The sequence below is a fragment of the Magnolia sinica genome, chromosome 12, assembly GCF_029962835.1.
Source record: "Magnolia sinica isolate HGM2019 chromosome 12, MsV1, whole genome shotgun sequence".
NCBI lineage: Eukaryota > Viridiplantae > Streptophyta > Magnoliopsida > Magnoliales > Magnoliaceae > Magnolia > Magnolia sinica.
The window spans coordinates 49,093,687-49,120,396 of record NC_080584.1 but is presented as its reverse complement, the minus strand read 5'-3'; the positions used below and the strand labels follow the sequence as shown (position 1 = coordinate 49,120,396).

General features: G+C 40.6%; 2 protein-coding genes and 1 non-coding gene across 3 annotated transcripts; all 3 read right to left on the bottom strand.

Annotated features, from left to right (window-relative positions):
- Positions 1-1,838: 1,838 nt before the first annotated feature.
- Positions 1,839-4,596, bottom strand: LOC131221343 (receptor kinase-like protein Xa21). The gene is made up of 2 exons (XM_058216576.1): positions 4,476-4,596; positions 1,839-2,880 (listed from the first exon to the last, which is right to left on the bottom strand). Exons 1-2 carry the CDS (start codon positions 4,594-4,596, stop codon positions 2,486-2,488), a joined length of 516 nt encoding a protein of 171 aa, XP_058072559.1. The 3' UTR covers positions 1,839-2,485.
- A 1,418-nt stretch (positions 4,597-6,014) lies between these two features.
- Positions 6,015-22,615, bottom strand: LOC131220042 (putative receptor-like protein kinase At3g47110). Its single transcript, XM_058215019.1, has 2 exons — positions 22,592-22,615; positions 6,015-7,211 (listed from the first exon to the last, which is right to left on the bottom strand). The coding sequence occupies exon 2, from the start codon at positions 7,185-7,187 to the stop codon at positions 6,015-6,017; it is 1,173 nt and encodes a 390-aa protein (XP_058071002.1). The 5' UTR covers positions 7,188-7,211; positions 22,592-22,615.
- LOC131222205 (small nucleolar RNA R71) lies at positions 12,780-12,886 on the bottom strand. Its single transcript, XR_009159914.1, has one exon. It is a non-coding gene; the product is annotated as a small nucleolar RNA R71 (small nucleolar RNA).
- Positions 22,616-26,710: the final 4,095 nt, after the last annotated feature.

Below are 26,710 nucleotides of genomic sequence, written 5' to 3'. Positions count from 1 at the left end.
TAAGTAATACGACACGTCAAAATTTGACGGCCCATGTGACGGTCCATGACCGTCCTTTTTGGTCATTTGAGACGGTTTTGGACTGTCCTTTTTTCACAGTTTTGTCGTAGTGCATCCTCCTAAAAATGTTATGTGCTTAACTCCAGCTGATCACTACAAGATAAGTGAGAATTACCGGTGCTTTTCTACTTGCGGCTAACATAAAATTGCCCCATTAGATATGAATCACCAATGCCTTCGTGAGGTCAGCCCCAATGTGGGAAATGATCGCTGGTTAAAGTCCAAGGAAAACACAAATTCGTTAGCTTATATCTCATTTCCCTCCTCTACTAAAAAAAAAAAAGCTCTCTCTATCTCTCCTTCTACTTGCAACTCTCTCTCTCTCTCTCTCTCTCTCTCTCTCTCTCTCTCTCTCTCCCGCCAGTGTGGGTGTCATAGGCCTACTTTTATCGGTTATGGATTCCTTATGCATGGCATTTCGCTTGGATAGGGACCAGCTATGCAACAATGCACATGTCCCGCCAGTGCGCATGTCATATTGCAATCTGAACAGGCCTACTTTTACCAGTTAGGGATTCCTTATGTGTGGCATTTCGCTTGGATAGGTAGCAAGGGACAATATGGCACCTCACTTTCATAGTTAAAAGCAGTTTTGATGATATGGCTGAAACACAACAATGGTACTTTTAACAATGTTGGTTTTGCTGGATCAGGTGTTTAGAAGTCTAAGTGGCTAGTTGTGGTGTGGATTAGATGTACAGAAGCATTTAAAAGCAACTTAGTGGTTCTCTTTTGGGGTAGTTAGGGATCTCTTTTGCTCTGTACTAATAGGACGATTTCTCATTATACTTTTTTATCCTTTTTTGCCTCTTTTTAACAAAGTTTTAGTCACCATTCAAAAAATATAAAACAAAGAAGGAAGAAAGAAAAACGGGGGCAAAGTTGCACAAGGTTTCCAAGCTTTCGAAACCACGGGATGTTTCTCACCAATGCTGAAGTGTTTCAATGGGCCCTCAAAAATCTTATTAGGGCTTTGAGGTTAATGTGATGTCAAGAACTCTTGAGCTTCATTTGGATAAAATTGGCTTGCATGAAACGCAACCTGCTGTTTGTTATTGCCCTCTTGTACATATGGTACTTGCAAAGCTCAAGAGAGGAAAGTGGTTCGCAATGTGGGATAGAGGAGCAGTTGAAAATGGAGATTTAATTGATGTTGTGGTGGAGTGTGATGGTTGATACTCAGGCATACTTAATTAAACTATCCAAAGTCAGGTAAGTGCTTTAGATAGGCCATTGATTTAACAATCCTCACCTCTTATTAGTTATTACTAATAATTTGTTTGTCTACATTTTCTCACCATCTGTTAAATATCCACCAATCAACTAGAAATTAATATAATTTTTTTTTTCTTTAAGAGCCATCTAAATCAGGGCCCATGATTTTTTATAGTCTATTTTATGCCATCTGTACAATTATTTATTGCCTGCATATCAACCATCATACTATGTGAGAGGATCAAATAACAACCTTTTCACTTAAGAGGGGTGGAAGGATGTCCTACACTTGGTTCAACATCACATTTCCCTTTTCGCTTAAAAGGGGTGGAAGGATGTCATGACCAGCAGAACCAACACCAGCAGCATCAAACTCAAAAGCTAGATGAAGTGAAAACACAAACATCAGCTTGATCCAAAACTTCTGCAGCCCTCAAGAAATTTTCAATGGTAAGCATTCATCCTCATCCGTTCATGTCATGTGGTTTGCTTAAGCTTTGGATCTGCCTCAATTTTCTGCTAATGCCCTAAAATAAGCTGCCAAAATGGATGGACTAGATGGATAAAACAGGTAGGCCCCAAAGAGCTTTTCCAGCACCCCAGTGGTAATGGATGGGTCATACCGAATCTGAGTGCCCATCATGTGGGCACAGCTGTCAAAATGTGCTAACCAAAATCTCTGCTCAATTCATCAGGTGGGCCATGGTGTAGAAAACAAATGGACGGCTTGTGCACCTGATGGAACATATTTTTCTGACTAAATACAATTTCTAATGGATCTCAACAATCACTTTGATCCAAATTGGACAGCAGATGATTTTATTTTAACCATTCATTGATGGCCACCAGTCAGATGGTTAGATCTTTCCATCCCAACGACTTTCAGTATATGATCCATCTATACCACTGCTTAGCATTTGGAATGTTTGAAATCATGCGATCACTACGATCTTCAGTCTAGAGTCATTGGCCACTTCCATTTTCTATTCATTTCATTCTATCCATATCGAGTATTTGGTTGGAAAATCATTTCTTAGAAAGATAATATCTTACAACACGATCATTTCCTAGGCATCGCTGGAGAGAAGGAATACAATGCTGAAAATCTAAGTAGAACACCTGATGCAACTTACCATACACTACATATCTTCCATCCTTAAACACCCAAAATATGTCAAGATATACAAAAGAGAAGACGAACCTTGGCCCCTCAATTGTGGCTGTCTTGGTAGATTCCAGCCCCAAGATATAAATCCCTGATTGCGTGCATTTCCATGACAATATCTCTTATCTTCATTCTTTTGTTTGGAGATTCTACAGAACATGTGACACCAATTTCAACTATAGAAACCAAGCACTCTTGCATTTTACTCAAGGGAGAGTTGCATTGTTGTATGTTGTTCAGAGCTCGAACTTCTAAGAGCAGACGTGGGTCTACAATCCTCATCACTTGATCAGGCAAAGCCATTTTAGCAAATTCATGAAGGCTCAGACTATCTTTAAACATGTCATTAGTTGGTCTCTTTCCTGTGAACATTTCCAAAAGAAGGATCCCATAACTGTAGACATCACCATGTGCAGATGCCATTCCACCCATTCCATACTCTGCCACTCATGCATCTCAAAATTTTCAGATATTAAGGTTTCATTCCAATAATTAAATAACAATAGAGAATAGTTTTTGACATAGAAGAAGCAGCGGCAATCATTGCAAGCATAGGAAACAATAATCCTATTAATTTTAAACTTTCCAAGCATGATCATGAAGTTATATTGACTAACGACAAATGAGACCTACAAGCATAAGACTAAGAAAAAAAAAAAAAAAAAACACAAAAAACACAAACATGCAGCTCAATATAAAACAATTTGCTTCCATTGAATGTTACATGGCCTACTGTTCGATGCATTTTCAGGTGAAGTTTATCTTTAAAATAAATTAAATTAAAATAAAGACATTTTAATTACTCCATTAGAGAAATCCTTCCATTCTCTCCTTCATTCTTACTGAGAGTTTCTTTCCAATTACCACTACAACTGGTTTTAGTTGTGGTAATGGAAATATAAAATTTACAGAACAATCTATTTTGAAGGTTTTATTGATGCTATTATTTATGAGGAATGATCCAATGCTCTTAGAGCAGTATAAGTTATAGTGCTTTCAGTTTCCTCAAGAAACTTGGATATTGCGATCCAGACTCTCCATTAGTTATCCTGCCCATTTTATGGGCTGCCATAAGCAAAATCAAACCAATTGGATGACTCACCCACCTGTAACTTGATTTTTTCAGTTGTTAATTTTTGGGCCATTCATTTTTTAAGTACATGGATTTAATGGATAGGCTTGGGTAGTAAAAGGGATTCCTTGGTACCATAACCGATACATGGTGGGCTTTAACAAGTAGATGGCCCAAAGTTTTTAATGTTGCTGTTTTTATATAAAAGATCTTGATCATCCATTTTATAGGCAATTGATCAGATGATTAGTTCTGAATTGATCCTCGTGTCTTTGTATTGCTTCTCGCTGGGGTCTCTGCAGTCTTCAGGGCCTGAGGAGGCGTCTATGGTGTGGTCTTGGTTGCATGCAGTGTTGTTCTTGTGCATGTTATGGGGTTGCTGGTTTGATGGCTGGGCTTCTCTCAAGTTGTGGCCCTGTTTTTTTGAGCATTTCCTTTGTATTGAGCTGTATAATGCGTCTATATGATAGGTGTGGCCCGTTGTTGTTTTGTGGAACCCACCTCAATAGTTTGTGTAGTCTTTTGCCAAATCATCAAAGTTATAGATGGTATGCTCCCCGGTGGTGTGTTCCCCCCTTTCTATAGGAAAGAAAATAAAAATAAAAGATCTTGACTATCCATTTTATAGGCTATTGATCAGATTATTAGGCTCATCCAATTGTATGATTATGGCATGATATACCATGAAATGTAATTGGTGTCACACTAATGGCCATTCCCTCTTGATTGATTGGATTGTCCAAATGTATTGAAGCAACTAAGGGCATGGCGGTTTACGGTGCTGTATGTGCACAAGCAACATTTGTAACAACACTAGCAACAACACAAACAATAACCAAAAGTGACAACAATGGTACCTTTAAAGAGCAGGAGAATTTGTGAATTCAAGCTAGATATCTCAAAACTTTTACAAAACATTTAGAAAAAAGATAAAAGAACAAAGAAAAACCATGAAATTGTTACCTGGAGGAACATAGCCAACAGATCCCTTGATTCCAGCTGAGCTGGTTTGATCTTGAGAGGTATTAGTGGCAGCATTAGAAAGGAACCTTGCTAATCCAAAATCGCCCACGTGGGCGCACATGTCAGATCACGATGAATGACAGATATGTGGCAATGGTGATGAAGATACTCCAATGCAGATGCGACATCAATGGCTATATCCAGCCTTTGAATAAGGTTCCAGCTCCACAACTCTTGGTTCCAATGTTCACTTGAATGCAACCACTTCTCTAGACTCCCATTAGGCATGTACTCAAATACTAGAGCTTTGAAATCATTGCCTTTAAAATCAATACTTGAGCAAGTAGATATGATTTTAACTAGATTCCGATGCCGGACATTTCTCAAGGCTTCACATTCGACCATGAAACTCCTAGAAGCACCACGTTCTTGAAGATTGAAAACTTTCACTGCAACACATGTTTGATCGTGATCTAGAAGTCCTTTGTATACAGAACCATAACTTCCCACCCCAATCAAATTATCCAAAGAGAACCCACCAGTCGCTTTAAAGAGATCCGCATAAGAAACATTTAAAAATTAGCCCTCCAAGAAAAAGGCAGGCAAAAGCCTCTTGCTGGTCTTTCTTCTCACCCAGAAAACAGTAGCTAGCAAAGAGAAATGATAAAAGAATCAAACCTAAAACTGCACCGACAATGGAGATTATTACTTTTAGAGAAATCGACATTCCATGTTTCTTGGGAGCTTTCTTTGGGCACACTGGCAACCATAATTGTGGGATACCTCCACAAAGCTTGTTGTTTCGAAGGATTGAAAATTTGCTCGAATTTTTGAAAATCCCTTGAGTTGGGACTTGGCCTTCAAGATCATTGGATGACAAGTCCAAGTACTCCAGAAATGGAAATTTCTGTAGAGCTTCTGGAATATGCCCAGACAAGTTATTATGAGAAAGATCTAGCAGTTTAATACCTTCGAGGTTGTTCAAGCCTGGAGGAATAGCTCCTTGAAACAAGTTATTGCTCAAATTAAGGACTTCAAGGCTCAGACAATTGTTTATCTCCCTAGGAATTTCACCCATCAATTTGTTGTGAGCAGCAAACAAATATTGAAGTAGTTCCAAGTTACCAACGACCGGTGGTAGAGATCCAACCAAAGAATTCTGGTCTATATTAAGTGTGACCAGCGAATGAATACTTAAAATTTCTTTGGGTATGGTACCATTCAGCTTGTTTCTACTAAGAACCAATGTTTCAAGATGACGACAATTTCCCAGACTCGAAGGGATGCTTCCTTGCAAACAATTTCCATCTAAATAGAGTTTAACCAACCGAGTGATGTTGCCAATGGAGGATGGGATTTGTCCTGAAAGTTTGTTGCTGTACAAATGCAATCCCTGCAATTTTTGAAGCTTCCCAACACCAATAAGAATAATACCCATCACAAAGCTCCTATATACACCAAACCTATTTAAGTTGAGGAGATTACTAATATCTGTTGGGATGCTTCCAGATATCAGATTTTCGCTTAACTCTAGTATTGTTAGGTGGGTAGAGAGACAATGGTGGCAGGAAGTTCTCCTCTTAGTCTATTGAAACGGAGATGTACTACTTTCAAATGACTGCAATTGGTCAAAGATGTGCGGAAACTCAAGTCATGATCTCCTTCTCCACCTCCAAGATGATTACCAAGTCCAAATAGGATATAGAGATCCTGCAATCTTCCCAAATTTCCAGGAACGGGTCCGCCAAAATTATTATTAGCAAAACTAATAACAGCAAGTCTTGAAGCATTGGGTAATGAAACTGGTATTGGCCCCGTAAATGCATTTTCTGAAAGGTGAAGATATTTGAGATTAGGAAGGGTGAGACCTAGATTGGCTGGAACCTTTCCATGAAGTCGGTTAAATGTCACACAGAAAACAACGATGGATGAAAGGTTGTAAAGCGATGGTGGGATGAGACCAGACAGTTTATTTGAATATATATCAAGATTTTGTAACTTCACTAGCCGTCCTAGCTCCTCTGGGATGCTTCCTTCCACACCATTATAATATAGATAGAGAGTAACAAGAGACGAGAGGTTCCCGAGTGGCGGTGGGATGTTGCCAGTGAGATTGTTACGGCCAAGATTCAATGACACGAGCTTTGACAGTGAGCTAAGCTCGACCGGAATTCTCCCCAGGAGCTCATTTTTATTTAAAAGGATGGATTTGAGTTCCGAGCAGTTGGATAGATTGTCGGGGATTCCTCCTTGCAGCATATTATAACTCAGATTAAGATCTCGAAGCCGGAAGAGCCTGCCCATTTCTCGTGGGATTTTTCCATGGAAGCTGTTGCTCGAGAGGTTGTAACTTCTCAGGAAGGTGAGGTTTGCTACGTGAGGTGATATGAGCCCCACCAATCTGTGGGACCCAAGATTCAAGGAAGTGACCCTTTGAGGATGCCGTCGACTGCATGTGATTCCTTCCCAGTTGCAGAAATGGAGGGAATCGTTCCACGAGTTGAAGACCTGGAAAGGATCGTCGGATATCTGATCCTTGAATGCGATCAAGGCCAGTCGATCTGTCTCATTTCCCAAGGTGGGGGAATCAATTCCTATGCAGTTCATGCATGGGAGAAGGAAGGCAAGGAGTAATGACCAAAATCCCCTTTGAGGTACAAGTCCAAGCTCCATTCTTCTTCTTGAGATGGTCTGATGAATTGAATCGTCCATGTTCCAGATACTCCGCTAGTTAAGCTGTTACATTAAACCCAACAATTCAGAGATGATAGTAAGCTTTTATTGACTAGAGTTGCATGCAATACATTGAAAATTTTCTTTTCATTGCTCTAAATTCAATGATGCTAACATTTTATTTTTCAGATATGATACTAACATTTTTAGAGTCAGAAAAGGTAACGATTGGACCGACTTATACAATAATTCACACATATTGAAGTGGGCAACCTAACTCTTGGATTGGTGTATATATTTCCCCTTTTTCATTATTGAAATGGATCGATCAAGAAACTTTTTCTGGTCATATACTTTTTGTGTATTGCCCATCCAAGGTATGGCCTACTTGATGATTTGCCTAGATCCTGAAAGCGTTGGCAACGCCACGAGCGGATTAGGTAAGACCCCAGATCCACTGAGGTGGGTGGAACCCTGACTGTGATGCTAAGGGTGATGTATGTGCCTTAAATCCAGACGGTCCAACCATTTTGAAAGCTCATTTTATGCATGATCCCAAAAATGAAGCTGACTCAAATCTTAAGTGGAACATACCACAGGAAACAGTCATAATTGAATCTCCCGCATTAGAAACTTCATGGATTCGACTGGAATGTTTATTTACCATCCAACCGGTTGATAAGGTCACAAACACCTAGATAAAAAATTAGAAACTTCATGGATTCCACTGGAATGTTTATTTACCATCCAACCGGTTGATAAGGTCACAAACACCTAGATAAAAAAGACCACACAAATATCATCTTGATACAAAGCATAGTCGCCCAAAAGAAGTTTTTAATGGTCAATCATCACCACTGTTTCCTGTACTATGGCCCATTTCAGATTTGGAACTGCTTCCTTTTTTGGATCATGATCTAAAATGAGCTTTCAATACAGATGGATGGCGTGGACGTAGTCACATACATCACAGTGGGCCCCACAGTAAGGTTCCCACTCACCTCGGTGGATCCAGGGTCCCACGGTGGCTGGTGTACTACACACCAGCTATATAGCCAGTGTATGTACGTGTTGTGGGAAGACGAGCGCAAATGCTCCTCGAGCTCCGAGTTGTACGAATGGTTCAAAGGATATCAAAGTTGCATGTGCCCCCAAAATGATGTACTTATTAGATTTACACCGTTCATCCAGTTTTCAAGATCATTTTAGTGCATAAGCCAAAATTTGAATCATATCCAAAGGTCAAATGGGCCACACTACAAATAGAAGCGGGGATAATGATTTTCACCGTTAACACATTCGTAGGGCCCACCATAATGTTTATTTTCCAAAAAATCTGTTCATAAGGTCACAAAGACCTGGATGAAGAGGAAAAACAATTATCATATTGATCCAAAACTTCTGTGACCCCTAAAAGGGCTTCAATGGTAGACGTTCAATCCCCCACTATTTTTTTGCAGTGTGGTTCAATTGATCTTTAGATCTGCCTTATTTTTTGTATCAAGCTTAAGACAAGGTCATGAAATGGATGGACAGTTTGGATATAACACATACCTCATTATGGGACCCACAGAACTTGCTAACCTCAATACATCAGTTATATCGCTGGCGTGTGGTACACCAGCTAATCTGCTTCCGGGTCTCACGTATATCGCTGGTGTGTGGTACATCAGATAATCCGGTTCTGGGGTCTCACCTAACCCGCTCCCTGCAACGCCAACAATAGAAAGAGTACTCTAGCTAGGGGTGTAAACGAACCGGGCTAGCCCGATTAGCTCACTTGACTAGGCCCGAAAAAGCTCGACTCGGCCTGACCCGGAACTGAGTTCGGGTTGGGATGGGCCATTTTTCTTAGCCCGAAACTGAGTTCGGGCCAAGTTCAAATAGGGCTGAGTTTAGCCCGACTCGGTCCGAAACTCGACTCGACCGACCCAACCTGACCGTGGCATAGTTGTAAAGAAATTTTTTTATTTTTTTCATGATTGCATTCAGCTTCACGAATCAATGATCAGGATCATAGTTTGATTGCATTGATAGATAGTCTTATTTACAGTGACACTAATAAGATGGACAGTTCCAATTATCCAAAAATCTTTGTATGTGGCCCCATTAAGTGATGCATGCTGGTGACCTGAGTTACTATTCTTACAAAACGGTCTTCTAGAAAAGATATATGATGGATACATGCTTTTGGGTGGAACCTATTACATCTCTATAGATTGATTTACCTTAATTGTGAAGCTTACCATTGAACTATTGTTGAGGGTCGAATATTGCATATCAGACCCAGTTATTGCTTGGATTTATAAACATGGTACCGTTGAATAGCCCATTTTAATCATGTTTGTGTTGCAAGGTGGAATTGCGAGCTGAGACTGAATCGGGATGCTAAAAGCACAGATTTAATGTTCAGAATGCACTAAGGAAAGGGACGGACTCCAGGGGACCAAGATCAACAGAATTACATGCTAGGGATCCACGAAAATTGAGAAATTGAAGCTCAAGCGGCCTGAAAGTCAGCCAGAATGCAAGATCACTGGGTTTCCATCATCTGTTTGGCTCGAAACTTTATACATGGCTCGAGGACCAAAAACTAACCGTACACGTCAAATTTCAACCATTGGATCCTCGTGAAAGTGGCTGAACTAACAGATCAGTTCATAAAACCCTGATTTGGGGCCCACCCGCTATTCGGATACTGTTTAACTTCTGCCCCCACAGTTTAAATGAAATGGGGAACAAGATGGATGGTGTGGATTTCTCATAATCATCATAAAGTATACATAGTACACTTTTTGCACTAAGACGTGCATGGCAACACAGGGACCATCTCCTCTTTAAAAACAGAAACTCTGTTCCTGATATGAAACAAAGACTGCAGACGAAATTCGGTGGGTCACCATTGTGCTCCAAATGCTTAATCCTGACCGTCCATTGCATCCAGAGCAGAAGTTTTACCGTATCCATGGTGATCATCTGCGACCATGAACACTCACACCAGAGGATTACGTTCAAGCGCAGGATGAACGGCGGGAAGATTTGATCCCTTGGGCCACACCAAACTCAAGAAAAAGTGCCCATCCCCGACTAAAATTTCACCAAGAGTCTAATAGACAGAGTGGATTTTTCTTCTGATGTCGATCATGGGCCCCACAGGGTCCAACCCAGGTTGACGTGCGTAAGTAATGCACGTCCGGATGCTTGACCCACAGTGGGCCATTGTGCGACCATAACAGTGGTCGGATCAGTGATCCAGACCGTCTAAAAGCTTAGGAAGGGGGCCACGACCCCATCCATGAAGACAGAACAGGAGCTGAGATGATTCAGCTATCCCAAACTCGTTCCAAGCGCATGTCAGTTCGCGCTTTCGCTACACACACGGCTGTTGCTGCGTAAACTCCACAGCCACTGACTGTTATCCTTACGCACGCCACCACCAACCTCAGCCGCCTCATGAAGGCAATAAAAGGAAGAGAGAAAGAAAGAGGGAGCTATCCAAGGACGTGCATTGGACGTGGAGCAAGGGAGAGAGAAGGAGGCAGCAGAGGTTGGCTGCTGGACATGGCTGGAGGCTTGGGCTGGACCTGGACCTGTTTTTTTTTCCTTTTTCCTTTCTCCTTCTTCTGTTGTTGATTTTGAATTTAGCCCATTCATGTGTGGCTAAACCTCTTAGCTAGGGCTAAGAGGTGAAGCCTGTAGCGAGATGGGAGATACTATTTCCTGCGTTTAATTTAAATTTCTGAACTGAATTTGATTTTAAGTTGATTATTAAAGGAATATTTTCTTAGTCTTTAATGGTCTGTTGTGACTGAAATTACAATGGGTTTGCAATGGCTTTGAATATTTCTTTTTCTCTTTTGATGTTTATGACGTCAGGAGGCCCTATTGTTCACCATTGTCTCCTGGGCATGGTTGGATGATGGTGCCCTTCCTGACCTTCATAGCATGTTGATTGGTTGGTAATTAGTTCAATTCTTTTGTTAACTTTGTCTCCTGGGCATGGTTTAGTGATGGAATCCATTCTAATTCATATACCTGTCATCTCTTTAGAATTATATCAGAAGAACTTCAGTTTAATTTTCATGATTTTTGAAGCAGGCATAAGATCTCCCTGATCTCTACAAGTGAATCCTCTGAATCCCTAGTTTCCTTCCTCTGAATTCCTTAAGTTTTACATTAATCTCTCACCATTATTCATCAATTTATATTTGATTTAGATTGCATCTTAGGCTAGTTTTATTTCTACCTAGTTTCAGGAAACGTACAAGTTTCAGTCCCTGTGGATTCGACCTCGGTCTTACCGAGTTTATTACTACATCACAACCCTATACTTGGGGAGTGAACAAGTTTTTGGCGCCGTTGCCGAGGACTGACGGTTGCGATTTTCTGAAATTAATTAGGTTTAGAATTAATTTAAGATTAGAATTTGACTAACTTTAGTTGCAGACTTTTATGTGATTTTTAGAACTAACTTATTTTCCTGTTTTATAAGATCCTGACATGAGTTTCTAAATTGGTAATTCCTTCCTAATCTCTCTACTTTTTCTACTTTTTAGAATTAGGGCTTAATTTTTGAAAAATTTTAATTTTAGTATTTTTCTATTTTTAGGAAGTAGTTTATTTTTAGAAACTTTCTTCTTTTGTTACTTTCTAATTTTAACTCTTTTAGAATCTAATTTTGTTTCCTAATTTATTTTTAGAATTTTTGTTTAGAAACTAACCTTCCTATTTTGTAGGCCTTTAAGATAGAAATTTCTAATTCGATAAGCTCCTTCTCTACTTTCTATTTTTCAGTTCTTTTTTTTAATTTACCTTCTAGTTTAGGACTTTCCTAATTTATTTTAGAAATTTCCACTTTCTTTTAGGAATTCCTTCTTTTAGAAATCAATTTACTGCTATTTTTCTTTTAAAGGATTGTTCTTCTCTTTTTAGAATCTAACTTATTTTGTTTTATTTTGCAGGTTTTTAACTTAGGACTCCAATTTGGTAATTTCTTTCCAACTCTCTCTTTCTTTCTAGATTTTCTTTTCCTTTCTTAGGATTAGGTTTTTAATTGAGGGCTGCGAGTGTTTCATGCCCAAGTGGACTCGTGACAACACTCAACGTCTCTTGACTGAAGGAGGATTGGTTGAGGGGTTGACTATCCATCGCAGGACTAAACACCACTTGAAATCCCCTGAGTTAACTGAAGTTATGGCTGAAGACCAACCTCCTCTACTTCCACCCAGGGTGGAAGATACTCAAGATGAAAATGAGGTGCATCAGGCACCCCCGCCTCGTACTTTACGAGATTATCTATAACCGGCGGGAGTGAGTATGCCCTCATGCATGATTTTTCCTGAAAACACAGGATAAATGGACATCAAACCAGGAGTTATCCAACTCCTTCCCAAATTCCATGGACTTAAATCAGAAAGTCCATATTTACATTTGAAAGAGTTCGATGAGATTATAGCTACATTATGTTTTCCTGATGTATCTGAGGATACAATTAGGCCGAAACTCTTTCCTTTTTCCTTAAAAGAGAAAGCTAAGATGTGGTTACATTCACTGCGTCCTAGATCCATTGGCACATGGAACGATATGCAGAGGGAATTCATAAAAAAATTCTTTTCACATCATAAAACGATTACCCTCAGAAAAGCAATCATGAACTTTGCCCAAAAGGAAGATGAAACATTCTTCCAATGTTGGGAAAGGTTCAAAGATTTAGTCAGTTCATGCCCACAACATGGATTTGAAACGTGGCGCATTACAAATTTTTTCTACGATGGACTGACATCTTCCATGCACCAAATGGTCGGGACAATGTGTAATGGAGAGTTCATTAATAAAGATGTCGACGAGGTATGGGACTACCTCGACAGTCTGGCTGAAAAAACACAATCTTGGGACTATTACCCAAAATCAAACACCACGTCTAGGCCGACTCAATTAAAGGAGAAAGGTGGATTATATCTCTTGAAAGAAGAGGATGATCTCAAGTGTCAAGTGACTACGCTCATAAGGAAAGTTGAGGCCATGGAAGGAAAAAAGGATAAGGTTAATGAAATTGTTTGCGGCATCTATGATTGCAACATTCATACAACTGAAAATTGTCCTACAATACCCGCCTTTCGAGGAGTGTTGAATGAACAAGCCAATGCCGTAAATAACTATGAAAGACCTTTTACTAGACCTAACTCCAATACGTACAATCCTGGTTGGAAAAATCATCCAAACTTTAGTTGGAGGAATGGACAAATGGCTACTCCTCAAGGTTTCTTCAATCAAAATCCAAATCAAGTGAAACCTCAAGAGGAACCAGTTCAAAATTCCATACAAGAGCTAGCTCAAGCAATGCGGGGAATTATAGATTTTATGCAAAAGATAGATTCCCGTATGACGGTTATAGAGAAGGGGATGCTTCCTGCACAACCTCTCCCCAATCCTAAACCGCAGTACGAGATTAATGATCCCAGCTCTTCAAATCAGATGGGGCACGCTAAATCCATCACCACCCTTAGGAGTAGGAAGATCATTGATAAAACTCTTCCGGTTAGACCCGAAAAACCTCAAGAACCAGAAGAGGACAACAATGATGGAGCTAGTGATGCCCCACAAAAATTAGAACCGGAACTTCTAGAGAAGCCAGTTGCTCCATTCCCCCAACGGCTGGTCTCACCAAAACCTCTCTCTAACTCTCAGGATATCCTAGAGGTGTTGAAACAAGTGAAAGTCAACATTCCTCTACTTGATGTCGTGAAACAGATACCTTCATATGCCAAATTCCTGAAAGACCTATGCATGACCAAACAACGGCAAAGTATTCAAAAGAAAGTTTTCTTGACTGAGAAAGTGAGTGCTATCCTAAAGCAAGACGTGCCACAGAAATTCAAAGATCCCGGTAGCCCAACCATATCATGCGTAATCGGGAACCATAGAATTGATCACGCACTTCTTGACTTAGGAGCGAGTGTCAATCTGATTCCCTACTCGGTATACAAACAGTTAGGTTTGGGTGAATTAAAACCCACCCTAACCACACTACAACTTGTTGATCGCTCTGTTCGTGTACCAAGAGAGATAATCGAGGATGTGTTGGTCCAAGTTGATAGATTTTACTACCCTGTAGATTTTATCATCCTGGACACCGAACTCATCAATAACATAAGTACTCAGATCCCCGTCATTCTTGGCCGCCCATTCCTTGCCACTTCAAATGCATTATCAATGCAGGAATAGTGTTATGTCTTTTGGGAATATGACATTGGAGTCAAACATCTTTTTCAATAACGACAGAAACTTAGAGGATGATGACGATTTTCACGACATTAACATGATTGACTCTTTCGTGGAAGATACGACACCTCTAACCTTATCCTCCGACCATCTAGAGACGTGCCTGGCCCACTCCCATGATTTTGATGATGACATGATTAGGGAGACGTGCACCTTGCTTGATACTGCACTGGTACTTGAAGTTAACCGGTGGAGACCACAATTTGAAGAATTGTCACAAACTGATGTAGTGTCTCTACCGTCTAACCTCAAGCCGCCGAAGCTTGACCTAAAACCTTTGCCCTCTAATTTGAAATATGCCTATTTAGGTCAAGATGAGACGTACCCGGTGGTGATCTCTGCCCACCTAGAGAAAGAACAGGAGAGTATGCTCATATCTACTCTCATTGAGCATAAAGGAGCCCTGGGATGGACGATAGCGGACCTCAAGGGAATCGATCCCTCGATTTGTACTCACCGCATATATCTTGAGGATAATGCAAAAACCGCTCAACAACCACAACGTAGACTAAATCCAAACATGAAGGAAGTGCTTAAGGTCGAGGTTCTTAAACTATTGGACGTGGGTATCATATACCCTATATCTGATAGTCAATGGGTGAGTCCAACTCAAGTGGTCCCTAAGAAGTCTGGAATCACTATCGTAGCCAATGCTAATAATGAACTCGTGCCAACTAGAGTCACTACTGGTTGGAGAATGTGCATTGACTACAGGAAGTTGAATACCGTCACAAGGAAAGACCACTTTCCTTTACCATTCATTGATCAGATCCTAGAAAGGTTAGCTGGTCATTCCTATTACAGTTTCCTTGACGGGTATTCGGGCTACAACTAGATAGAGATAGCCCCTGAAGACCAAGAAAAGACCACATTTACATGTCCCTACGACACCTTTGCCTATCGAAGGATGCCATTCGGACTATGTAATGCCCCTGCCACCTTTCAGCGATGTATGCTTAGTATCTTTTCTGATATGGTGGGGCAATATCTAGAGGTCTTCATGGACGATTTCTCTGTTTACGGTCCATCTTTCAGCAAGTGCTTGGAAAGTCTTAAATGTGTGCTGAAAAGATGTGAAGAAAAGAACTTGGTACTTAATTGGGAGAAGTGTCATTTCATGGTTCAGAAGGAAATTGTCCTTGGGCATATCATCTCGTCCAAGGGAATCGAGGTGGATAAGGCAAAAATCGATCTTATCTCTAACCTACCTCCACCCAAGAACATCAGAGATGTGCGATCCTTCTTAAGACACAGGATTTTACAGGTGATTCATAAAGGACTTTAGTCTCCTCTCTCGTCCTTTATGTAATCTTCTTCAAAAGGATGCTCCGTACAAGTGGACTGAGTAATGTCAGGAAGCTTTCACCAAGCTTAAGGGCATGTTAACCACTGCACCTATCATGTAACCACCTGACTGGAACCTTCCTTTTGAACTTATGTGCGACGCTTCTGATTATGCTCTTGGGGCGGTCCTAGGCCAGAGAAAAGATAAGAGGCCCTACGTCTTTCATTATGTAGTAGAACTTTAAATTCTGCCCAAGTGAACTACTCGACTACGGAAAAGGAACTCCTAGCCGTAGTGTTCGCTTTGGATAAATTTAGGTCCTACTTGTTCGGATCCAAGATCATTATCTACACAGATCATGCGGCACTTAAGTATCTTCTTTCTAAGAATGATTCTAAGCCCCGCCTGATATGATGGATCCTTCTACTTCAAGAATTTGATTTGGAAATTAAAGATAAAAAGGGAGTAGAGAACGTAGTGGCCGATCATCTGTCTCGCCTTAATACCTCTGATTCCCTTGAGACGACTCATATCAACGACATGTTCCCTGATGAACAACTGTTCAGAGTCTCCCATTCACCTTGGTTTGCTGATATTGTTAATTATCTTGCTACAGGTGCCATACCGACACAGTGGACTCGCAAGATAAGAAGACTTCACCGAGGTGCGCAACTTTTTCTGGGATGATCCTTATTTATTTAAATATTGCCCAGACCAAATCCTAAGGAAATGTATACCAGACGATGAGCATCAGAGCGTCATCTCCTTCTGTCATTCACAGGCCTGTGGTGGTCACTTTTCTGCTAAAAAGACCATGGCCAAGATTCTGCAGTGTGGCTTTTACTAGCCCACTATGTTTAGGGACACTCATGAGTCTTGCAAAGCTTATGAGCGTTGTCAGAAATTCGGAGCATTGTCCCGTCGAAATATGATGCCTTTGAATCCCATCCTTATCATTGAAGCATTTGATTGCTGGGGCATCGATTTCATGGGACCATTCCCCTAATCGTTTGGAAATCTGTACATTTTGCTCGCTGTGGATTATGTCACTAAATGGGTCGAAGCGATTCCGTGTCGAACTAATGACTATCGCACGGTCATTAAATTCTTAAAAGAAAACATCTTTTCTCGATTCGGAACGCCTCGAGCCATCATTAGTGATGGAGGCTCACACTTTTGTAATAAACCATTTGAGAGCTTAATGAAGAAATACGGTATCTCTCATAAGGTGAGCACCCCGTACCACTCACAGACAAGTGGGCAAGCCGAGATTTCTAATAGGGAAATTAAACACATTTTGGAGAAAACGGTTAACTCTGATCGTAAAGATTGGTCAATCCGATTGACCGACGCCTTATGGGCATACCGTACTGCCTTTAAAACCCCTATTGGAATGTCTCCCTTTAGACTTGTCTATGGGAAAGCTTGTCACTTTCCTGTGGAGCTGGAACATAAAGCATACTGGGCGATCAAAATCTTAATTTCAATCTGGACAACGCTGGCTCGCTACGCAAACTTCAATTGAATGAACTTGAGGAAATCCGGAATGATGCGTACGATAATTCGAGAATTTATAAGGACAAGATGAAAGCATTTCATGACCAACACATTTTGTGAAAATCATTCACGCCTGGTCAGAAGGTCCTTTTGTACAATTCTCGATTACATCTCTTTCCGGGTAAGCTTCGATCCCGTTGGACCGGCCCTTACATTGTTGTTACTGTTTTTCCTCATGGGGCCGTTGAGATAAGAGATCCCGACAATGGAAAGGAGTTTAAAGTCAATGGACATCGATTGAAACCATTTGTCGAGAAATTTGATTCAGAGGACATGTCCATGTCCCTGACTGCTCCTGTTTACCAGGATTGATCTCCTAGTCTGATGGAGGTACAGGTAAGTTATCGCTTTCATAGGACTAGGGTAGTTGTTTTATTTGTCTGGCTGAAGACGGTAAACTTAGCGCTCCTGGGAGGCAACCCAGCTCTTCATTTCATTTCGTTTATATCATTAGTTAGTTCAATGTTTGTGGATAACATTACTGCAAACCCTCACGAGACTACAACTCGTCCACTAGGGGCAACCTAGGGGTTTAAAGGATTGTTGCATACGCTAAATACAATCGAGAGCATATACGAAAGTAGTATAGGTAGGATTTTATTTTTGTTATTTTATTTTACTTCTGTTGGTTTTTCTTTTGTGCTGACCCGCTCTTACGTAGATATCTTTGGAAAGCCTCTTGATTCTTTCATCAAGGTAATATCTTTCCGTCACTCTTATATTTTCGTTGTCCCATGTGCATTGCATGCTTATTTCTTTTACATTGAGGACAATGTAGATTTTAGGTTGGGGGTGGGAGATTAGGTTTCCTAATCAGCATTTTCTTGGTCTTGACAAAAATTGTGAAAAATTGTGAAAATTTTTAATTTTTTTGGACTTTCTTGTGAATTCGAAGGGATTTTGACAGCCATCTAGGGCACTTAGAATATTCAAGATACATGATGTTGAAAATTTAAGACGCTTGGATTCAGTATCTGTTGGATTGCATAATTAAGTTTGAATTGTTAATCTAGAATTAGAAGTTGTAAACATTGATTGAGTTATGATCTCACATGTCACATCTCGCTTTTTCATTAAGGTTTCAGTTTGATATTGAAGGATTTTCTTGGTACTCACTAAGCATGAAAGGAACCGACCTGAGAAAATTGAAAGGAACCGACCTGAGAAAATTGAAAGGATTGGGTGAATAATCTTCACCATAGGTTTGCTTCCTATAGGTGAACGTTTAATTTCCCAAAGTAGCCGGCGGAAAGGGGTGGGCAATGGTCTTCATCATAGGTTTGCTCCCTAAAGGTGAAGATTTGATTCCTCCCCTTGGCGGTATTTTAATGAGAAAAAAAATATTAAAGGTCGATTAATGAAAAGATGATCCGTGACGAAAGTTTTAGATATTATGAACTATCTTAGTGTTTACCGATAATATCATGAAATTAAGAAGTGAACCTTAATGATAAGCCGAGATTACACGATACACCTATGGAACTCAATATTTAGAATCGTTCTAATTAATGGATTAATATTTGAGCTTGATTATGAAGTTTACCGTGAGCTTGATTTCAGGAGAAAGTAATGCCAACATTCATGAATCTTAGAATTCGAGTATCTGAATTGTTTTTCATAAATCTCTTGAGTTTGTAGAAATTGTCCTGTAATTCTTAATTTATTTTTGGCATACTATGCTCGGGACTAGCAAGATGCTGGTTGGGGGTTGTGTTGAGGGTCGAATATTGCATATCAGACCCAGTTGTTGCCTGGATTTATAAACATGGTACCGTTGAATAGCCCATTTTAATCATGTTTGTGTTGTAAGGTGAAATTGCGAGCTGAGACTGGATCGGTATGCTAAAAGCACGGATTTAACGTTCAAAATGCACTAAGGCAATGGATGGATTCCAGGGGACCAAGATCAACGGAATTACACGCCAGGGATCCGCGAAAATTGAGAAATTGAAGCTCAAGCAGCCTGAAAGTCAGCCAGAATGTAAGATCACTGGGTTTCCATCATCTGTTTGGCTCGAAACTTTATACATGGCTCGAGGACCAAAAACTAACAGTACACGTCAAATTTCAGCCATTGGATCCTCGTGAAAGTGGCTGAACTAACAGATCAGTCCATAAAACTCTGATTTGGGGCCCACCCGCTGTCCGGATACTCTTTAATTTCGACCCCCACAGCTCAAATGAAATGGGGAACAAGATGGATGGTGTGGATTTCTCATAATCATCATAAAGTGTACATAGTACACTTTTTGCACTAAGACGTGCATGGCAACACAGGAATCCGAATTCCGGTTTTTCTGCCGCTGTGAACGCAAACAGAGACTGCGGACGAAATTCGGTGGGTCACCATTGTGCTCCAAACGCTTGATCCTAACCGTCCATTGCGTCCAGAGCAGAAGTTTTACCGTATCCATGGTGATCATCTGCGACCATGAACACTCACACCAGAGGATTACGTTCAAGCGCAGGATGAACGGCGGAAAGATTTGATCCCTTGGGCCGCACTAAACTCAGGAAAAACTGTTCATCCCCGACTAAAATTTCACCAAGAGTCTAATGGACGGAGTGGATTTTTCTTCTGACGTCGATCATGGGCCCCACAGGGTCCAACGCAGGTTAACGTGCGTAAGTAATGCACGTCCGGATGCCTGACCCACAGTGGGCCATTGTGCGACCATAACAGTGGTCGGATCAGTGATCTGGACCGTCTAAAAGCTTAGGAAGGGGGCCACGACCCCATCCATGAAGACAGAACAGGAGCTGAGATGATTCAGCTATCCCAAACTCATTCCAAGCGCATGTCAGTTCACGCTTTCGCTACACACATGGCTGTTGTTGCGTAAACTCCACAGCCACTGACTGTTATCCTTACGCACGCCACCACCAACCTCAGCCGCCTCATGAAGGCAATAAAAGGAAGAGAGAAAGAGAGAGGGAGCTATCCAAGGACGTGCATTGGACATGGAGCAAGGGAGAGAGAAGGAGGCAGCGGAGGTTGGCTACTGGACGTGGCTGGAGGCTTGGGCTGGACCTAGACCTGTTTTTTTTTTCTTTTTCCTTTCTCCTTCTTCTGTTGTTGATTTTGAATTTAGCCCATTCATGTGTGGCTAAACCTCTTAGCTAAGGCTAAGAGGTGAAGCCTGTAGCGAGATGGGAGATACTATTTCCTGCATTTAATTTAAATTTCTGAACTGAATTTGATTTTAAGTTGATTATTAAAGGAATATTTTCTTAGTCTTTAATGGTCTGTTGTGACTGAAATTACAATGGGTTTGCAATGGCTTTGAATATTTCTTTTTCTCTTTTGATGTTTATGACGTCAGGAGGCCCTGTTGTTCACCATCGTCTCCTGGGCATGGTTAGATGATGGTGCCCTTCCTGACCTTTATAGCATGTTGATTGGTTGGTAATTAGTTTAATTCTTTTGTTAACTTTGTCTCCTGGGCATAGTTTAGTGATGGAATCCATTCTAATTCCTATACCTTTCATCTCTTTAGAATTATATCAGAAGAAGTTCAGTTTAATTTTCATGATTTTTGAAGCAGGAATAAGATCTCCCTGATCTTTACAAGTGGATCCTCTGAATCCCTAGTTTCCTTCCTTTGAATTCCTTAAGTTTTACATTAATCTCTCACCATTATTCATCAATTTATATTTGATTTAGATTGTATCTTAGGCTAGTTCTATTTCTACCTAGTTTCAGGAAACGTACAAGTTTCAGTCCCTGTGGATTCGACCTCGGTCTTACCGAGTTTATTACTACATCACAACCCTATACTTGGGGAGTGAACAACTGCTTAACCTTAAATGTGGGTTTTCTTTGATTTGTTGTATCCATTTTGACACATGTTCTATTCAATCTTATTTTGGATGCAAATGAGTTTAATTTTTACGAATGGGATACTATCATAGTGAATCGGCATATAGGGTCAGAAACTGGCCCGAACTCAGGTTCGAAATTGGTCCGAACTCGAAAGTTCAAAACTGGCCCAAACTCGCCCGATTGCTGCCCGACCAGGTTCGGGCTAGACATATTGGCTCGGTGACTGGGTCAGGCCGGGTTCGGGCTGGGTGTGGCTGGTGACTGGGCCGGGCCGAGTTGAGCCCAGTTTGACCCGGATCGACCTGTGTACACCCCTAACTCCAGCCGAAGGTCTTCCATTATAACAGAAGCTCCTTTTGCCTTCATCACTTACTGAGTTACCCAGTACGCTCTTATCGTATTGAGTAAACTCAGTTGGGCCCACCTTGAATGTATGTGATATATCCACGCTGTCCATCCGTTTTTCTTAAATAATTTAAGGGGTTGAGCCCAAAATTGAAGCATATCCAAAGATCAAGTGGATCATACCACAGGAAACAATGGGGATAATGATTTCTACCGTTAAAACCATGCTAGGCCCAATAGTGATGCTTATTTGTCATCCAACCTGTTCATAAGATCATAGAGACGTGGATGAATGGAAAACACAAATATACGCTTGATCCAAAACTTCTGTGGCCCTTAAGAAATTTTCAACTGTACAAGTTCAATTCAACGGTTTCCTATGGTGTGGTCTATTTGAATATTGGATATACTTTATATTTGGGTTCAAGCCATAAAATTATCTGATAAAATGGATGGACGGAGCGGATAAAATACATAGATCATGGTGGACCTCACGGGGTTTACTCAGTATGCTAAGGGTAGTGAGTTACTCACTACGCAATCCGCCGCATCAAATCAAACCAAGGGTGGGTGGTATTACATGGGTTTAGTACACATACATTGGTGGGCCATTCACACCAACTAAAGAGACTTTCTCGAGTTATTCGCTCTGTAAATTATGGAAACCGAAAGCTTAAAACCGGGACGGGGGAAGAGGGCAGCGAGACCTCCTTGTCATAGGGTGTGTATGACGGTGGCGAAATCTCATCCTCTCTCTCTCTCTCTTAATAGCTAATCTATGGAGTAAAAAACTCAAACGCGTTAGTTTGAAATGATAGTTCTGGGTTGCGCAATAAGTTTGCACGTACCATCCTTTACATGGGCCCCACTGATACTCATTAGACCAATCCAGGTTGTCCCCGTCACCGTGATACACGTACTATGTGATGGTCCGAACGTTTGAACCATCCACGTCCCGGATACTCTGTTAATTAAGTTCAGACGATTTGATTCCACATTTACAATTTCTCGGTGCCTACGTATCAGCCATCATACCATCAGAGAATTCAAGTAGATCTGTTATTCTTCATTTGACTTGTGACCTGTTTTTTTAGACCTGGAGACCGTGGAAGATATGGAAGCGGACTGCGTGGTGTGCCACATGTCACTTACCTAGGTTATGTGTTGCCGTGGCAAAGTTATATTAGGCCTACCATAATTGCCGTGTTATATCCACACCTTCAATCCATTTTGCAAGTCATTTTAGGGCTTAAGCCTAAAAAGTAGGCAGATCCAAACCTCAAATCAATGACATCACAGAAAGCATGTATTAGAGACGTGGAATAAAAAAAATTCCTCTGAAATTCACATTATTATTTTTTAAAAAAATTAATTTTAATTTTTAATCCTTAATTTACACCATGCTGTATGTAAATTTCTATATTTTTATATGTTATTAAGCAAGTATCAGCTATATAGAATTATGGAAAAGCAATACAAGCGCCATGCTGCCAGTAACACCTACCATTAAAAACTTCTTGAAGACCTCAGAAGTTCAAGCTTATATTTGTCTTTTCCATTCATACATATAAGTCTAGGTGACCTTTCCAACGGGTTCGATGCAAAAAAACATCAGGCATAGGAATGTTTAAACGGTGGCCATCATTCTCTTATATATGCTTTATGTGGCGTGGTTCACTTGATACTCATTCCTTAAATTGTTCTCACAAAATGCATAGATTGTGTGGATATAAAACATACAACATGGCTGGTCAACAGAACTTTGCCACGTCAACACACCACTGAGGGGGGCAGACCATGAAATCTGCTTCCAAAGGGAATGAGTAACGGAAGCGGTTTGCCTGTGACCCCGGGCAGATATTCCTGTGCCCAGGGCTGAATGGGGCTCACAGACACGTCGGTGACAAATTCACTGTCAATGGTGGAACAGGATTCTTAAATCCAGCCAGATTCAAAATTCTCGTGAGCCATACCGTACCAAACGAAACAGGGAAACGGATTGGCGGGTGGACAACCGACAAGCTATATAGATGATGTGTTGACGTCAACAAGTTCTGTGGGTCCCATCATGAGGTATGTATTATATCCAAACGGTCCATCCATTTTTAGAGATCGTTGTAAGGCTTCAGAAGAAAAATAAGATAGATCTAACGATCAAGTGGACCACACTGCAAAAAGCAGTAGGGGATTGAACGTCTACCATTGAAACCCTTCTGGGGTCAAAGAAGTTTTGGGTCAAGATGCAATATGTTTCACTTCATCCATGGCTTTTTGACATTATGAACAGATTGAATGGAAAATAAACGTTATGGTGGGCCTAGGAATATTTTAACAGTGAAAATCATTCTCCCCGCTGCTATTTGTGGTTTGGTTCAGTTGAGCTTTGGATATGATTCATTTTTTGGCTCATGCTCTAAAATGATCTCGAAAAATTGATGAACGGTGTGATATAATAAATACATACTTTTTGGGGGCCATGTAACTTTGATCTCCTTTGAACCGTTCCTACAACACGGAGCGTCAGCGCTCGTCTTCGCGCGACAGTACCTACACCAGTTATATAGTTGGCGTGCGATGCACTGGCTAATCTGCTTCCACCCGAAACAGTGGCAGAAGTTTTATATTTGTGCCTACAATTTATCTGTGTTGTAATGATGGCATGTAAACGTCATGTTTAGCTTCGATCAGGTTTTAACGGTGGACGTTTCTGCTCTCACTGTTTTGTTGGCGTGGCCCACCTGAGTTTTGGATCTACCTATAATTTATGAACTCCTGTCCTGTTGTGTTCTTTAAAAACAGATGGATGGAGTAGATTTATCACGTACATATCTGTGGACCCCACCAGGGGTTACAGACACTTCTAAACAGTACTTGCCATGCATTAACCAAGGGACTAAATTGTGGAACCCACCATCGCACAGATTTTCTAACAGTCGGATTGATTGCACAATTTCATTCTCTGATTCATGGACACTTGCCTTGAAATATGACCATTTGATATTTTTAATTTTAACCATTCAATTAATGTCCATTAATCTGATAATTATATAATCAAATAAATTCATTTTTTTTGTTCAAGATAAATCCAAACCATAACACACAATTTAGACGGCTTAATTTCCATTACTTATATATTAACCGTGCAATTTTAAGTAATTTACAAGTGCCTGCAAATCATCCTTCACACTCAGCCAGTGTGTAGATGTTGGGTGTCAATGGGCCTGGCTTGGGCTTAAAATTTTCAAATTTTGAATATGCCCAATCAAACGGCCCGGTCCAAAACAGTTCAAAATCCGGGCCAAGACTTACCCAGGCCCGGCCCGTTGACACTGTCTTGGAGACTCAATCTGGCAGGCCCATGAAAACTAGGGCTGTCAACGGGCTAGGCCTGGGCCGGGTTGGTCTAGGCCCGGGTTGGAACCGTTTTGGATTAAGCTACCTTGACAGCTCTATTCAAATTTCTAATTTTACATGCCCGAGCCCAGCCCATTTATACCCCTGATGACAAAATGCTGCCATTGGATGATGCTGACGTTATCGTCAATAGACTTTGACACGGAAGCAATGGAATGGAAGATGTTCAAGCTTTTATTCCGTGAAAGTGATGGCCACTACTCTTTTAGATGCGGTCCTGATCCGTTGCCATTACTGCCGTACATGTGGCTTGATGAATTGATGCAGTCAATCTGGTGGGCCCATCCATGAAAGCCTTGATTTACAAAAGGGTTCCTATTGGGTGATGCTAACCTCACGGTCCATGGACTTTCATGCAAGTCTACATGTTGGATAGCTGCAATTGCGCAACCGATGTGTTTCCTCTACATGGGCAAATTCTAGAGAAGCCCAGATGGATGGGCGGGTACGGCCCCTCACTTGTGGTTTGTCCATTGTAGGAAGAAAATTAGGTCTTTCAATGTGTAAATAAAAGAATTTAATAAAAAATAAGTTTTGAAGTAACCAACTTGTGCCCTATGTAATATTTATTAAAAAGCTGTATATAACTTATTGGGGTATGTATTATATAATAAGTAATATATTAATGGTAAAAAACTAGAAAACTTAACTATACATCATGGTAGATCTAAATTGAGAACCATACTTTGATTCGTGAGATTGTTGGCACTCAACTTGTTTTTTTGTCACGTGCGGTGTGTGTGGGCATGCTAGAATTGATATAGCGGCTCGATTTAGACTAAATAACTTTGATCGCAAGCACTGATATAAGCAAATACATTTAATATGAATGTATATGATTCGTGAGACTGTTGGCACTCGACTTGTTTTTTTGTCACGTGCGGTGTGTGTGGGCATGTTAGAATTGATATAGCGGCTCGATTTAGACTAAATAACTTTGATCGCAAGCGCTGATATAAGCAAATACATTTAATATAAATGTACATGACCAGGATTTGAGAAGATCGGTCGCCTACTCAGACACTTGTTAAATATTTATAATGATAAAGTGATTGTTAGAGGGTTGGGTTCTTCCTCTAAGAATGAGTTGTGCCTTACCTTTCACAAGAAAGAACTTTTTAGTATACCAATGTAATCAAATAAAAGGAAAACTCACAATTAGTAACTAGGAGCGACTACAAGAATGCATCTCTTGAAATACATGTTGCTATTAGATAAAGATCAACTTAAGCGTATGAGCGTAAACTTGGGTTACAAGTAAAAATTACCTTAAAGGATTACTTCTACTAGATTATTGCTACTTCTAGAATAGATTGAGATAAAGTAAATTAATAGATTTGATTTAGTTTGATTGGTGTGAGATGATGCCTTGCTCTGTTGATTTTTACTGCTATTTATTTATTTCTCCTACTATTCTTTAGATGTTTCTCTCATTCAATTCGCTAGTTATGGTATTTGAAGAGTGTCTCTCTAGATCCTTCTATTTATTCTGTTTCTTCTTGAAACATGTCTCTCTGACCATATCCTCTTTTGCTCGACTCCTTTCCGCTTTCGGGCACCTCTCAACTGCTTGCTCCACTTTTGGACGCCTCTCGACTGCTCGGTCCGCTTCTAGATGCCTCATACAACATCTTTCCTCTTGGCCACACTTTGCTGGATGCCTCTCGACTACTTAGTTTGCTTTTAAATACCTCTCGACAACTCCCTATCTTATTATCCTGCCAGCTGTGATTCCGTAAAAAACACTCCAAGTATCTTTAAAGATCTTTAGTATGTTATATCATTCCTTTGTTATAACATGTGTCCATCCCCACTTAACTACTTCAGGAATGGTCAGAAATAGAGTACAACAGAGAT